At 49.0% G+C, this 15,106-nt stretch overlaps 1 protein-coding gene across 1 annotated transcript in view; it reads right to left on the bottom strand.

Annotated features, from left to right (window-relative positions):
- The window catches only part of Srebf2 (sterol regulatory element binding transcription factor 2), a 60,404-nt gene that overhangs the window by 4,729 nt on the left and 40,569 nt on the right, over positions 1 to 15,106 (bottom strand). The window contains exons 12-17 of the mRNA XM_028790019.1: positions 8,428 to 8,596; positions 6,448 to 6,565; positions 5,576 to 5,685; positions 4,283 to 4,415; positions 2,680 to 2,848; positions 634 to 819 (exon numbers count right to left, since the gene is read on the bottom strand). Coding sequence (XP_028645852.1) covers positions 634 to 819; positions 2,680 to 2,848; positions 4,283 to 4,415; positions 5,576 to 5,685; positions 6,448 to 6,565; positions 8,428 to 8,596 — 885 coding nt within the window. The remainder of the gene's footprint in view (positions 1 to 633; positions 820 to 2,679; positions 2,849 to 4,282; positions 4,416 to 5,575; positions 5,686 to 6,447; positions 6,566 to 8,427; positions 8,597 to 15,106) is intronic.

Here is a 15,106-nt window from a genome sequence, read left to right as displayed (position 1 = left end):
AAATATGTATAATTATTATGTGTCAAATAAAAATTTAAATATATTTTTAAGCTGGGCATGAGGGTGCACACCTTTAATCCTCACATCTGGGAGACAGAGTTGGACAGATCTCAGTGAGTTCGAGGCTAGCCTGGTTGACATAGCAAGTTCTAACCACTCCCCTCTCCCCCATTTGAAATGTTTAATATAATCTATACCCCTCCCCTTACTGCTGCCTCAGACTGACACATATGTCAGGAGGTATGTGCCTATAATTCCACACATGAAGTGCTGAGGCAGACTCAAGGCCAGCCTAGGTAATATATTAAGACTGCTTAAAACAAAACCAAAATCCCCACTGCGTTCCTCTAATGAGCACAGTAAACAAAGAAGGAGGACTTGAATCTAGAGAAGCACCGCTGTGCATCTTTCCTCAGATGCTGTAGCGAGAAGGTGGCACAGCTGAAAAGTTCCCAAGGGCTTACAAACTAAATCACAGTGAATGTCCGTTTCCATGTGGCTCTCAGGTAAGGCTGCCACCTGACACTAGTTAGGACTATTGAGCGCCCTTGTGGCCCACGGCACCCATCTTCGTGCTGGACCTGAGACCTACACTGGCTGGCCTGCACACCCCACAGGCCTGCTAGGCCTCACCTTGCGGTATGCCGGGCGGAAGCTATGGGCCAGCCTTCGAAGGCTGCCCAGGTCCCGCTGGAAGCCAGCCAGCTCAGTGCCTGATGCGTGGTAGGTCTCGCCCAGGAGCTGGCTGGCGCCCGCTTGCTTTTGCCAGAGCGTTGTCCTCAGCGACAGTAACAGATCACAGGTGAGCAGCTGGACCACCTACGGGGTAAGCCATAGGGAGAGACTGGTAACTGGCCTGTGCCTAATGCAAGGACCCCATCCCCTTGCCAGACCCTCAGCCCAAACAGATAGCAGCCCCCGGGCCTGAACCCAGGCACAAAACCCAGGGGCTGGGATTGAGAAGAACATCTGTGTGAAGCACTAATCCTGCACTGCCCACCCAAGGTGGGTGTGGTCTGTTCTTGTCATTCTGCAGGTAAGAAAACAAAATCGCTAAAAAGGACACCGCACAGGTGACAGGGGCAGAAAGAAGATCCTCATGGGTCTGAGGCAGCAGTAAGGGGAGAGACTTTCCATCTCCCATGATGGGTCTGGAGGATAAATCACCCAGAGGTACCCAGGCTTTTCTCCTATAGAGAAACCAAGGCACTGACTGACTGAGGCAGCAGTGGAGCCTGGGGCACGGGGCAGCAGAAGGGAGGGAGGAGGAGAGAGAGATGGGCCTTGGTGAAGGTAGAAGCACATGGCATTCTCATGTCTCTCTTAGCAGCTACAGAACCCTGGCATGTGACTTGACCTAAGCCTTGGTTTCCTCATCTGTAAAACGTGAATGGCAGCACAGCTGTTATGAGCCTCTTACAAGGCAACACTCTGCATGCACAGGAGGAGCTGCACGTTCTGTGTAACTGCTGATAAGCCTAGGCTACCTCCTTGACTCCCAGTCGGCCATCAGTAGCCTGTGTGGCAGTAAGGGAGAGGGCACCAAGCAGACTCCCTGAAGGTCACTTCCCATCTCACCTAGGTGGTTTCTGCAGGTATTGGACTTGGGGTACCATGCTGCCCAGATCTCTTCTGCCCCATGCTTGTACAAGGCGCCAACTCTTGGCTACACTAGCCTGTGATTGCTGACAGCCTCAGGGGACACAGATGAGAAACTCTCCCTCCAGGCAAAGCTGGCATTTCTAAGGTGTAGGTGTAGGAACAAAGTAGCCTGGACTGGATCCCGCTCCCTGACCACGCTCTCCCAGGCTCACTCCTCTGCCCTGAACAGCTACCTAGGAACCACAGCGCCAAGGGTGTGCCCTAAAACCCTTTCTAGTACCTCTAATATAGCTGACAATGGTTTCCTCATGAGGAAACTCACCAGGAGAGCCCAACAGGAAGCCCGACAGAGGCCTGCCCCCAAGCATGTGACCTACACAATGTCTGTCCTTGTAGGGTTGACAGTCCGTCCTGACTTCAATAAAGCACCTGAGCCTGCTTACAACTGCTACCTTGAAATTCCAGACCGCACTTGGGACAAAACCACAGAAAGCAGCTAGTTCTAACCTTCCACAAAGTTTCCTGTCCCTCCCGTCTGGTGTTACAGCACACATTTTCCTAGGGGATCAGCTGTGACACCGCCCTCATTCTCCAGGACGGTTAGGTAGGCCTTCAGCAGTGCCCTTAGATCCAGGTCCTCTTTCTTTGGCCATGGCACAGTGGGCAGCCAGGGCAGGCCTCCATGATGCACTGTGGAAACATTGCACAGGTATTACCAGAACATGCAATGCAACTACAATGCACCACAGCAGCCTGCTAGGAGGTGTGCAGCCGGCCAGAGGCACCGGGGCTGTCAGCTGGCCCAGGCCCGAGGGAGCAGCACAGACTGCCTGGAGCAAATGCAGAGCCCTGGCCCGTTCACTTGGGGCTAATAGGAAGCTGCTGGCTAGCAGGATCTGGGCTTAAAGGAGCCAAGGAGAGGTGAAGGAGCAAACACATTTGCCCCAGCAGGCTCCATTTGGGGAAGGGGACCTACTATTCTGGCTTTGCATCTTAGAGAGCCCAACAGGCTAGGTAAGCTTGGGATGAGAGTCTTCGCACAAAGCACACCACAATCCTCCAGGGGCTCCCACTCACATGGTTAAGTGAAGGGTCAGAAGTAGTGCCGCTGACATTGAGACTGCTCCACAGGTGACCACTGGCCCTCTCACAATGACAGAAGGAATTCTGCTGCCCATCGGCTTTTCCAGAGAGTGAGGCATGCATGGCTCTACAGGCATAGAAGACGGCCTTCACCAAGGGGCTCCTAGAGCAGTGAGCGGGAGAAGAGAAGCAGGTGAGAACAGGTTAGCCACATAACGAACAGGAGGAAGAGCCTAAGTAGATGGCAGTCACATTGCGGCATCACGGTGGCATCTGCTGGCACTGTGATGCTGCCACCTTTTCCTGTTCGGTCCTTTCCTGATCCTAGAGGTGACTAGAGACCCAGATTTAGTGTTACAAGTCTCTGGCCTGGGGAGAAGATGTTGGGTTGGCAAAAGGTGCCTACTCATCACAGTTCTGAAGGGCAGAGGAGCCAGGAAGAACCCAGGCAGGGGTGCCTGCCATGTAACTTTGCAGTACACTGTGGCTCAGAGACTTCATGACAAAGTGACTTTAGGTAACCTACTTGTTGAACCTCTGCATCTTTAGGTAAGTCAGAGGCAGACACACTCAGGAGTGCTACTGCAGGGCTGGTACAGGGGCTGCGTAGTAACTGGACAGGGGCTTGAAAACTGGGCTACTTCAATGAAACGAACAGCTCAAGCCGTTCCCTCTCACTCCTCTCAGCCTGTCGGTGCTCTGCGCAGAATTCTTCTTGGCAAGATCGTGCCTTGTCTTTCAGGACAGGACCCCAGGAGACTTTCTGCCTCATTGCATTTTGTAATGTCACCAAGAGCACCCAGATCTAACGAACACCATGCAGGGTACCAGCAGGTAAGGTTGCTTATCATTAAATGTTGCACACCTCCAATGTTCAGACACAAGTGTCAAAAAGAATGTCAAAGTCTCTGTTTATGGCTCTTGCTATAGGTATTTTAGTTATTAAAAAAAAGGGGGGGGCAGGGGACAGAGAGGGCTCAGCATTGTGTTTGCCACCAAGCTGATGAACTTTTGGTCCCTAGAAGCTACAAGGTGGAAGGGAGGAAGCGACCCTGTAGGCTGTCCTCTGACCTCTACATGTGTACCGTGACAAGCACATATTTGAGTAGATGTGTATGTATGTGTATGCCTGCATGTGTGCAGACACACATATGCTCATGCGTGGGCATGCAATGCAGACCCAACAGGGCTGATGGGGCGTAGTGAGTAGCAGTAAGAAAACGGGAACTGGCGCTCATACAGGCTGCAGGACCGCCTCGCAGTGGCCACAGGTATATCCCTCTTGTGTTTCTGGATTTGCCAGGGCTGTGCTGTTTCCAGCTCCTCTATACAGCATGGCATCACGGAAGCAGAGGGCAGAGGCATCCGAAGCAGCCGTGATAAGCCAGGGCACCTGGAGAGCTCTGTGCAGAACACACAGAGAGGGCTGGGCCGACCCGGATCACTTCTCTGCGGCTCTCTGCCCCTTCCCCCAGCTCCCATCTGTCACAGAGTTCTGACCCCAGATCAACATGGCTATCTGGACCTGCTCCCTTCTGATACCTCACTAAGATTTCCCTTGGAGAGAAGTACATTAGCGATCAAGGAGCTTACGCACTCAATCACTTCCAGGGCCTTGGGGACCCGTTCTACTTCAGTGAAGTGAGAGCGCACAGCTGCATCGTCTCCCTGGAGCCAGCTGATGGCCACAGTGATTGCGGATGTCCACCACCGACAGATGACATCGGGACCTGGGCAGGAGCAGCAGTAGGAAACACCATTAGTACCCACAGGAAGCAAGTCTAAGGAACACTCAACAACATGTGGCATCTTTATGTTGCGATAGGTGAAGGATCTCCAGGTTACTTTCCCTCATCATCTGGTAGTAGGTATCAAGAGCTTTAACATGCTCACTCCTGTTAACCCAGTAATCCCATATTTGGTACTCTTTTTGTTAGAAAACTGTAATGTAATGTTTACATTAGTAAAATGTTCACTTTAATGCTAGATTTTTATTTGTTTGTTTTTTGAGACAGAGTTTCTCTGTGTATAGACCTGGCTGTCCTGGAACTCACTCTGTAGACCAGGCTGGTTTAGAAGCCTGTCTCTGCCTCCCGAGTGCTGGGACTAAAGGTGGGCACCACCACTGCCCAGCAAAGCACATTTATTTTATGCTTTTATTGCTGCAGTTTCCCTTTTGTGTCTCAGGTTTCTTAACTGTAAAACTATGTTGCCAGGGACCCCGTGAAACCACTGAGGGACAGCAAGGTGACAGAAAAGGAGTAAGAACACGTATTCTTCTGAACTCCCAAGTCAATATGGACCATGCTACCATAGCTTCTCTTTTGGGATCCTCTCCCTAGGAAGAGCAAGGAGAAGGGGCAGCCTAGCATCCCACACCCCCAGGTACTTCAGAGGCTAAGATGTGGCAGCTTATGGGCTGTCATTCTGATGGCAGTTTAGAGGGAGAAGCAAATAAAACCTTAGCTCTGTGGTCAGCAGAGGAGACTGTAGCCGAGGAGTGGGGACCTGGGTGGTACCTGGGAGCCTTCCCGGCTCCACGGGCCTTCTGTAGTTAAGATGAATACCCATTAGCCTCAGGGACTCAGACCCTTTGTTGCTTGTCCTGTGCATATGGAAAGGGTCCAGACCTAAGCTACCCATCCAGGGCCTCAGGGGTAACGCCCCACACACTGTTCCATGTATACAGGGACCAATATTTTCTGCTCAAAGAACGTTGGTCATAAGGGTCAACTATGGCTAAGGTGTCCTGGAGGACCCAGATACAAACCTACGACTAGGGAAGTTGCTTTAAGGTATACTCCTGATTTTGGAGGGGCTGGGGAAGGGGTGGGGGCTAGACAGTGTGTACTAAACATTCCCAGGACTGTGGAGCCACCCAGCTACTCACCAAGGGCTGACCTGAGCACAGAACTACTGGAGAATGGTGAGGTCACAAATCCCACAGAGTCCACAAAAGAATGAAGTAGTTTCAAATACTCTAGAGCACTGGAAAACTCACTAAAAAGGAAAAAAAATGGTTCCATGTTTATGGCATACAGAAAGACCATACCTACGTATAGCCACATGCATGTTTACATCTCTAAGCTTGGCTGCTTAGAGATCCAATTCTAAGACTGAACGGCTCTCTCTGGCTCCCTTTCCCCCACCATTCATGGCTCACCGAGTTCTGCCCATGCACACCACACACATGTTTCACAGGCCAGCCTTTTGCTGATGTACTCTCCTGTACCAGGAAAGACTACCCCCAGGGCCAGCCTTGCTCCCTCCGTGGACAACTTTGACTCTTCCTCCAGACTAGACTCCAAAACCACATCCTTCTAGAAATTTCCTACTGCCTAGGTAGGTCTGTCCCTCCCTCATTCCTCAGGTACACTGCAATCAGGACCTGGGGTGGCATGACTTTGAAATCTTTCGGTTTATCGGGTATTAATCTGTGAGAGAAAAGCCACATTCACTGCAAGCTGGGTTTCCAAGCTCTCTGGGACAACTGCGCCTGTTGGGTGAGCTCTCCGTATCTCACTCCGTCTCTCTCAACAGTTCACTGCTCTCTGTCCCCAAAAGCAAAGCAAATTCATCCATTTCTAACTTGCTCTGACAACTAGCCCCAGTTGGTGAAGGATGTAAAAGGTGAAAAAAAGGGCATTGTGGGGTCTGAGCCAGAGCTCTGATCTGAAAAGCAACGGCTGGCCGACTGTTTTGGTGAGGGATGCCGCCTGAGGGCACCAGCCTCAAGGCAGATTCAAGGCCTGGAGACCTTACCAGCTCTCGTCTTCCTGGTCGCCTGCCTTCTTCTTGGCCTGAGGTTTCACCAAGGACTCCACTGCTCTTTCCAGCAGGTTTTTGCAGAAAGCCTGGTGTACTTGGGCAATGGGGTCAGCTGAAGAGAGAGAAGGGTTATGGGTCTTACTTATGAGCCCTTCTGGAGATGGGGGACACCTCAGTGAGAACAGGAACGTTTAGCATCTCTGACACTTTAGATTTCAACCTTGTTCAGTAAGAAAAAAAGAGATTTTTTTTTAACAGTGTAAAAAGGTAGGGAAAGAGCCTTAGAGACAGCTGTGCATATAACAGAGACCAAATCTTTCTTAACCAAACCCAGAATTACCCTTTAGGGGCTGGCAAGTTATCTCAGTGAGTAAACGCCTGCCACCAGCTTGATAACCTGAGTTCAACCCTGCAGCTTGCACAGTAGGAGAGAACCGGCTCCTACAAATGGCCCTGATTTGATTACTGTGGCACTTGCCCCTACCAAACAAACAAAATGAACAAGAAGGAAAGACAAGAATTACCCGTGAAACTGCCAAGACAGCCTAGGCCTTCATGTGGTTTTAAACTACCGGAATAGGGCATGTGTGTCTGTGCAGGTGCACGCCACACTGGCGCAGGGCTTGGAAGTTCCAAGTTGAAGGTATAGGGTAATGGCCATATCAGAAAATGGAAAGAAAATGTTGAGAGACTTGCTGTCTTTGTTTTTTGTTGGTTTTTGCTTTTTTTTTTTTTTTTTTGCTTTTTTTGCGACAAGGTTGTTTCTCTGTGTAGCCCTGTCTGTCCTGGAACTCACACTGTAGACCAGGCTGGCCTCAAACTCAGAAATCCGCCTGCCTCTGCCTCCCGAGTGACTTTCTGTCTTTGTGAGAACCGATGGCCAAGAAGGAAAAGACAGCAGTGGGCTGCAGCGCTCTTGTCCATGGAGAACCCTGTGTCTTCTGTGATCAGCCTCAGCCAGCCTAAGCTGACTGGACAGAGGCCCTGCAAAGCAGGTAACAGCTGACAAGTCCCCTTTCTGGTAGGCCCTTATTATAGACTCACTCGTCCCTTTCATTCCCAGACCCAATTTGGCCAAGAGGAGGAGGGACGTTTCTGGACACTGTCTCTGCAAGCAGGCTTGGCCCTGGAAAGGGCAGGAGGAACAGCAGGTCTGTGGGAGGTCTGCCCTGGGGACAAAACTGTCCGAGGATTTGGGGCTACTCTTTCTCTTTTTTCTTTCTTTCTTTCTTTCTTTCTTTCTTTCTTTCTTTCTTTCTTTCTTTCTTTCTCTCTCTCTCTCTCTCTCTCTCTCTCTCTCTCTCTCTCTCTCTCTAATTCAATTTTTGGTGTCACGCATAATCCTTATACTGTACAACAGTTTAAAAACAAACCATGAGCTCCTCCATGTGTGCCTCCCACTCAGCAGAGACATGGCAGACAACTGTGTTCCCTGTGAGTCTACCCTGCCAGCCTCTGCACGCTAAGCCCGGGCAAGTCGACTTCAATCACCATCAAATGCCAGAGACAGAAAGCCTGCATCTCCTTCCAGTGCCTGGAGCCCTGTCCCTGTCACCGTTCTGAGCACTGGTGACTGCCTGCCGCCGCCTATTGTTCCCTAACTGCTCCAAGTACTGCTCTCTGCCCTCCCAATGGGGCCAGAAGGCCCCGAGGCCAGGGAACAGCATCCCCCATACCTTTGACATCTCCAAAGTGTCTAGAACAAGGGCTAAGAATATAGCTGGTGCTTAATCACAACTTATCATGTGTGGCCCTGTCATGTAGTAACCACAGGCTCTGACTGCCCTACACAGCAGAGCTGCAAACCGAGCTAAGTTACAGATCGGCTCTGACCTCAAGAAAGTTACTTACCCTTTATGAGACTCAAAAAAGAGGAAAAGGAAAAAAGTATTAACTAAGGTGGAGACCCCTGGGTCTCTTGTCACCTATGAAGCGCCTGTCACCAGCTCTGGGCAGTGGAGAAAGCTTCCTCACCTGGGTTCCTCTGGGCGCAGTACAGGCTCTCCTTGGCTGCTGACTTGATCGACCAGCTTCGCTCCATGAAAAACTTCTGGCCCAAGGGATGGCAGAGCCAGCGCAGGGAGTCGGGGACAGTGCTATGCTCTGGGCCACACAGACTCTGGGCACGATTTAAGAAGTAGCTCTATGAAAGAGAAGGACCAGGTGTGACATCAAGGTACAGAAGGCTGGGGAAGGAGATTAATGGAAGACAGGCCCTGCATGAGCAAAGTGATCCCATCACAGAAACGAGAGAAAGTCCCCATGTTGTGCGGAAGCTGCCAGGCCTGATGATTTACCACCGGCAGGGAGCAGGCCAGGGCCCATGCAGCTGGGTTCTTGTTATACCCTGGCCTGCTAAGCCTACCTAAGCCTTCTGGAACATACTTCTCTTTCACCTGCTGGTTTCCAGTTATTTACTTAGGAAGGGGCCTCAGAAGTCCCCAACTTTATCTGTGACCCTGAGAGTGTCTAGTCACATAGCCCCCTCAATCCAGGGACTTCTCAGGTTATTTAAACTGCATATCTTTTAGAGTATTTTTTTAGGCAAATTGTTTTTTGACAATTTTTTTTAGCTCTCTTACAAAGAGTTTACAGAGACATGCACACCCAGAGCCAGTGTTTAGTACCACACTAGGCACTAGGAGGCTTGCCCAGGACCATGGCATGTTTGTATGTGTGACCCTGACAGAAAGCCTCAACAGAAAGTCTCATGTCTTCCTTGCATGAGCCCCAACCTGAGAGGAAAGACCAGAATGGGACTTCTTTTCCCTTACACAAACTTAAATGGTAATTAACATAAGTGACATAAACATTTCTATGTATATGTGCACCACATGTGTGCCCTTAAGACCAGAAGAGGTTGATGTGTCTTGTAAAACCAAGGATAGGCTTGGTATGTATGGTGTGGTGGCAGACCCACGAGGAGACATCTCTCCCAGTGAGGTAGCAGCCATTCCACAGGTCTAGTGTAGAATAGAGTTTATTTGGGGACAGGGAAGGGAGTTGAGAAGGGAGTAGAAGCAAATAAAGAGGGGACAGAGAAGGACAGAGAGAGGGAGAGAAGGGAAAGAGGAAGAAAGGGGTCAGAGAGAGTGAAGGGGGGAGGCAGAGAGAGCTAAGAGAGGCCAATCAGTCCTTTTTATAGCAAGCCAGGCCTAGCTGGCTGTTGCTAGGTAACTGTTGGGCAGAACCTACAAGGAATGGTAACAGAGGTGTCAGAACTGAACCCGGAGTTACAGATGGTTGGGAGCCATGGGTGTGGGTGCTGAGAACCAGACCTGGTCCTCCGAGAACAGCAAGTACTCTTACCAGGGGTGGCTCTCTAACCTGTTTTTATTTTTTATTCTTTACTTTTTTTTTTGGTTTTTCGAGACAGGGTTTCTCTGTATAGCCCTGGCTGTCCTGGAACTCACTCTGTAGACCAGGCTGGCCTCGAACTCAGAAATCCACCTGCCTCTGCCTCCCAAGTGCTGGGATTAAAGGCGTGCGCCACCACCGCCCGGCCTTTTTTAAAAAAAATTATTTTATGTATTCACCATTGCTCTCTTCAGACACACCAGAACAGGCCATCAGATCCCATTAATGATGGTTGTGAGCCACCATGTAGTTGCTGGGATTTGAACTCAGGACCTCTGGAAGAGCAGTCAGTGCTCTTAACCGCTGAGCCAGCCCTCCAACCTCTTTTTAAATTAACATAAAAAGGGTTAGGTTTCATCGAAGCATTTCCAAACAAAATGTGTATTTGTTGATTCTCCTCCATTTCTCCTCCCCCACCCCATACCTGTTCACTTCCAGTGGTCTCCTCTCTGTCTGGCTATTCATTCATATTCTCTCTCTCTCTCTCTCTCTCTCTCTCTCTCTCTCTCTCTCTCTCTCTCTCTCTCTCTCCCCCGCCCCCCCAAGACAGGATTTTTGTGTAGCCCTGTATGGCCTAGAACTCGCTCTGTAGACCAGATTGGCCTTGAACTCAGAGTCATCCACCTGTCTCTGCCTCCTCTGCTGGTCACGTGCTCTAGTGTGCACATGTCCTGTCTTCAACATGGCTTTCAGTGTCCTTCCAGCTTTATGCCCTGCCCCCTCCCTCCTCCCACACACAACCAGGATGTGAGTGAAAGTGGGACTCACTGTTCTGAGGCTGCTTTGCTTAATATAATAATATATTATTAATATAATATATTATAATATAATAATTTCCAGATCCATCCACTACTTTTTCAAATTTCATAATTTTGTTTTCTTTTACATCCGAACACACACACCTTCATTACTCTACCAATGAGTGTGGACAGACATCTCTCTAGTTCTGTAAGGGACACTGAATCAAGCGCAGTGGCATACACCTTTCTTTAATCCCAGCACTCAGGAGGGAGTGGCAGGTGGATCCCTATGAGATCAGCCTGGTCTACAGAGTGAGTTCCAAGACAGCCTAGGCTACATAGTAAGACCTTGTCTCAAAACCAAACCAAACCAAACCAAACCAAACCAAAAAAAAAGGGATGTTAATAGTGTCTGGAAGTCAAACCACCAGTGCTTAGCCAGGATAACACTGTGCTTAGGGCCCCAGTGTAAGACAAACACAAGAACATCGCTGTCTGTTATGTTATTAGAAATTCTTTTCTTCCCAACTCTGGACCATAATTCTGTCATTTTTTGGGTGATAATATCTCCATTCTCTATTCATGATTTCTGATCTATAAAACTACTCAATCAGAATAGGGAGCTGAGCAGAGGTGGATGGGAAGGAAGGTGCATACCCGGAGCCTGGGGAGTCTGTCTGTACGGGGGCTGCTGGGCTGGGAACTTCCCTTCTCCAGTTTAGACACTGCCTCTAACGAGGGCATCTATCTCAGGGTCTGGGAGGCTGATGGTTCTGACCTTTAATAGACTTTAAGCAGCAATCAGCTAATGTAACAGCTTCAGAAAAGTTGAATGCCAGAGTCAGAAATAGCACAGCCAAAGCACAGCCACTCAACGATGCACTGGGGAGACTCTGAAGGGGAACACGGGGACAGCCGCCTGATGAGAGGAAGCTGCCTGGCTAAACTGGCCTACAGACACATACTGGTATGTCATGGCAGCCTATGGGACCAGGAGAACATTTCACTTAGAGTCACAGAAATAGTGGCAGTCTCTCTTCTTAATTACTACCCTGCTTGAGAACAGGATATTGTGAGACCCAATACAGCAGAACCTATGACCTGCTATGACCTTCAAAGTGCTCGCTGAGCTACAGTTGTAGGACAACACAGGCTCTGTATGTGTGCGAGCATGCGCGCACACGTGTGTAATTCCAGGGCTTCGTGTATCCCAGAATCTTCTAATAACTAAGTCCAACCCTCTCCAGGTCATAGGTCTGGTTAGCAAGGTAATATGGTGATTGTTCCAAGGAAAAAATGACGAGTCCTGGTCTCTCTAGGGATCTAAGGATAATACAGAGAAGTGAAAAGGGAGCCTTCAGGTCATATGGGAAGAAGAACCTACTGACCCATTTAGGAAATGTATTAAGTTAAAATGTATTTTTAACCTGAGTTCATTTTAAAAAAAAATTGAAATCGTGGTTTAGACATTAAGAACAACAACAAAATTGTTTGGAGTCAGTGTTTCATTTTGTAGCTCTACCTGTCCTTGAACTCACAGAGATCACCTGCTCCTGCCTCCTGAATTCTGGGATTAAAAACATGGCTACCATGCCTGGTCTGACACTAAAATTTTAAAACATTTTGTGTGTTTGTGCATCATGAACGCAGTTCCCACAGAGTCCAGAAGAGGGAGTCAGAGTCCCTGGAGTCTAACCTTTCGAAGCATTAGTTGATAAGTCTCCCCTTAGTGGTTTGAACTAATAAGAAATATAAATCCAGGACAGACAGCACAACTATAAAGGCTTCTATAAAGAAAACTGTGAGAATAATTTTTATTGCTCGTTTAATTTTCTTGGCTTTATAACCCAATTATAATATACCCAATTTTAAAAAAGTACCTTCCCTCTAAATTTTGGAGACGCCAGACCTCTCCTGAGCTGCAGGAGCCTCTTCCATAGCTCATCTGCTAACTCCATGAGAGGAGAGGCAGCTGCCCAGGACCGCTTAGGTCTCGAGAGTCGCCCAGTGTGCCTGGACCAACTCCAGCCTCCATCACAGCTGGCGACTGTGTGCCAAGCACCCTAAGCGCCACAGCGAATGCTCACAGGAGCCAAGTGGTTACCAGCAATTCCTGCTGAAAACATGGATGTTCGACATCATGTGGACATAAGTAAAACAATAGACCATGGTGCCTCAAGTTGCAAAAGCTAAACTACAACACTACCTTCCTTTAAATGGCATCGTATTTTGTGTAGAGCTAAGTTTTAGGAAGATATATATATAGAGATAGATATAGATATATATAGACTGTTTTGTCTTGTTTAAAAAAAGCAATTAGCATGTAGAAACCAGCTTGGAGCAGGGCATGGGGTGCTGTGTCCAATCTGAGTCTAAGACATGGTGGCACCTGTCTATAGCAGTCGTGCTTAAGTCGTGGAGGCAGGATGAGTGTGGCCCACCCCTCTAATCCCAGCACCTGGGAAGCAAGGGCAGGCGGACGCATCTCTGGGAGTCTGAACTGAGTCTGATCTAGGTAGTGAATTCAAGGACCATTGAGGCACTAGAGACACTCTGTGTAAAAACCAAACCAAACCAAAAGCTAAGGCAAAGTGCTGGAGATGACTCAATAGTTAAAAGTACTGGATGACATTCTGTCAGAGGACACACATGGTGGCTCACAGCAGGCATGGATGTGGCGCACAGGCATACATGCCTACAGAACACCCAGACACATAAAATAAAAATAAATCTTAAAAATCTGTCTCAAAGGTCTAAAAAAACCATCATCCCCTCTTTCAATTGCATGTCTGACTGCCCCACACGCTGCTAAACTAATTAAGACATAAATACTTTTTAGGATACTGGAACCACTAACAACTCAACAAACAGAACCAAACTGCCACCTCTAAGTTTGCCAAACTGACAAACTCTAAGGTATTTCTTTGGGACCATAGAAATATTAGTTAGACAATGCTACAAACCTAGAAAGTTTGTGACCTTCTGGTCTAAACTATTTTCAGAGGCGAGTCCCCTGTTTGCTTCTAACACCTGGCTCATTTTGTCTTTGTCTGTCTGTCTGTCTGTCTGTCTGTCTCTCTTGCCCTCCCTCCCTCCCTTCCTCCCTTCAAGACAAGGTTTCTCTGTGTAGTATTGGCTATCCTGGAGCTTTCTCTGTAGACCAGGCTAGGCTAGAGATCCACCTGCCTCCTCAGTGCTGGGATTAAAGGTATGTCCCACCACTACCCTGGCCTGTCTGCAACTCTTCTTTTTTTAAAATTTAAAAATTTTTTATTTAATGTACAAGCGTTCTGCTGCATATACATCTGAATGCCAGAAGAAGGCATCAGATCAGATGGTTGTGAACCACCATGTGGGTGCTGGAAACTGAACTGAGGACCTGTGGAAGAGCAGACAGTGTTCTTAACTGCTGAGCCATCTCATCAGCCCTGTGTCTGCAACTCTTAATCCAGCTGCTCCAAAGGGAATGGACAGAAAGGGGCAGTCCCATCAGACCCCCACCACTCTCCTCCCCCTTACACACCAGACCCCCACCACTCTCCTCCCCCTTACACACCAGACCCCCACCGCTCTCCTCCCCCTTACACACCAGACACCCATCACTCTCCTCTCCTCTTACTTACTAGCAATGCACACTGGGCAACACTACTAAGGTTCAGGTGTTCACACCCTTGGCCCCAGGAGCACCATCACTAGAGACTGAGTAACGCAGATGTCCTCACAGCTGTATCTCGGCAATGATGACACCAATGAAGGTAGGGGCTCCAGGGTGATGAGATGGCCCCGTCTTAGCTTACCCACGTGTCCTTCTGAAAGCCTGAACCCTCCTGGGTCTCCTGCCAGTTAACACATTTCTATGTACTATCCACTCTGGGATTGCCTGGTCCAGAACAGGAGTAAAGTAAAATCTGCTGGATAAATCAACATATGGCTGTCTCATTTATGGTTATAAGAGCAGTGTGGAGGTTCCCTTACGTCCTCTGTCAGTGATATACTTGTAGCAACAGATCAGCGTTGCACACACATGCTCTCGTCTGTTCTCAGTGTACCGCCTCCATTACCGAGTGCAGATAAGATAACCCCATTCTCGATGCATCCAGTGTGTTCAGTTATCTATGCAAAGTGGGGCGCTGAGTGAAATGTGCCTGTCTCTGCCGGAGTAAGAGAAAGCTCGAGGTCAGCAGATGTTGTGAACTAGCGATAGGGAGGATTGGGAATCAGCCAGCTGTGAACAACCATCGTTGGCCCCTTGCCAGGAGCCGAGGGAAGCACTCCCTAACTCCACATCCCACCTTGCATCTGACCTGTGATCTCTGCAGAACCCGGCTGTTTGTTATTTGTGGACCTATAGTCCTGAGATCAATACACAGTACTCCCCCAAAAGTCTGTGGATAAATAAAATAGACAGGAGATGTAGTAAGAGTCTGAAAATGGGTTACGTATGAACCCCCCAGAGAGAGAGGGGGAGAGGGGAGAGGGGAGGACAGGGGAGGACAGGGGAGGACAGGGGAGGAGAGGGGAGAGGGGAGGAGGGGGACGGGGGGGGGACAGGGGTG

This window comes from Grammomys surdaster, unplaced genomic scaffold (genome assembly GCF_004785775.1).
Source record: "Grammomys surdaster isolate TR1022 unplaced genomic scaffold, NIH_TR_1.0 125852, whole genome shotgun sequence".
Taxonomy (NCBI): Eukaryota; Metazoa; Chordata; class Mammalia; order Rodentia; family Muridae; genus Grammomys; species Grammomys surdaster.
This window is presented reverse-complemented; position numbering and strand designations above follow the sequence as displayed.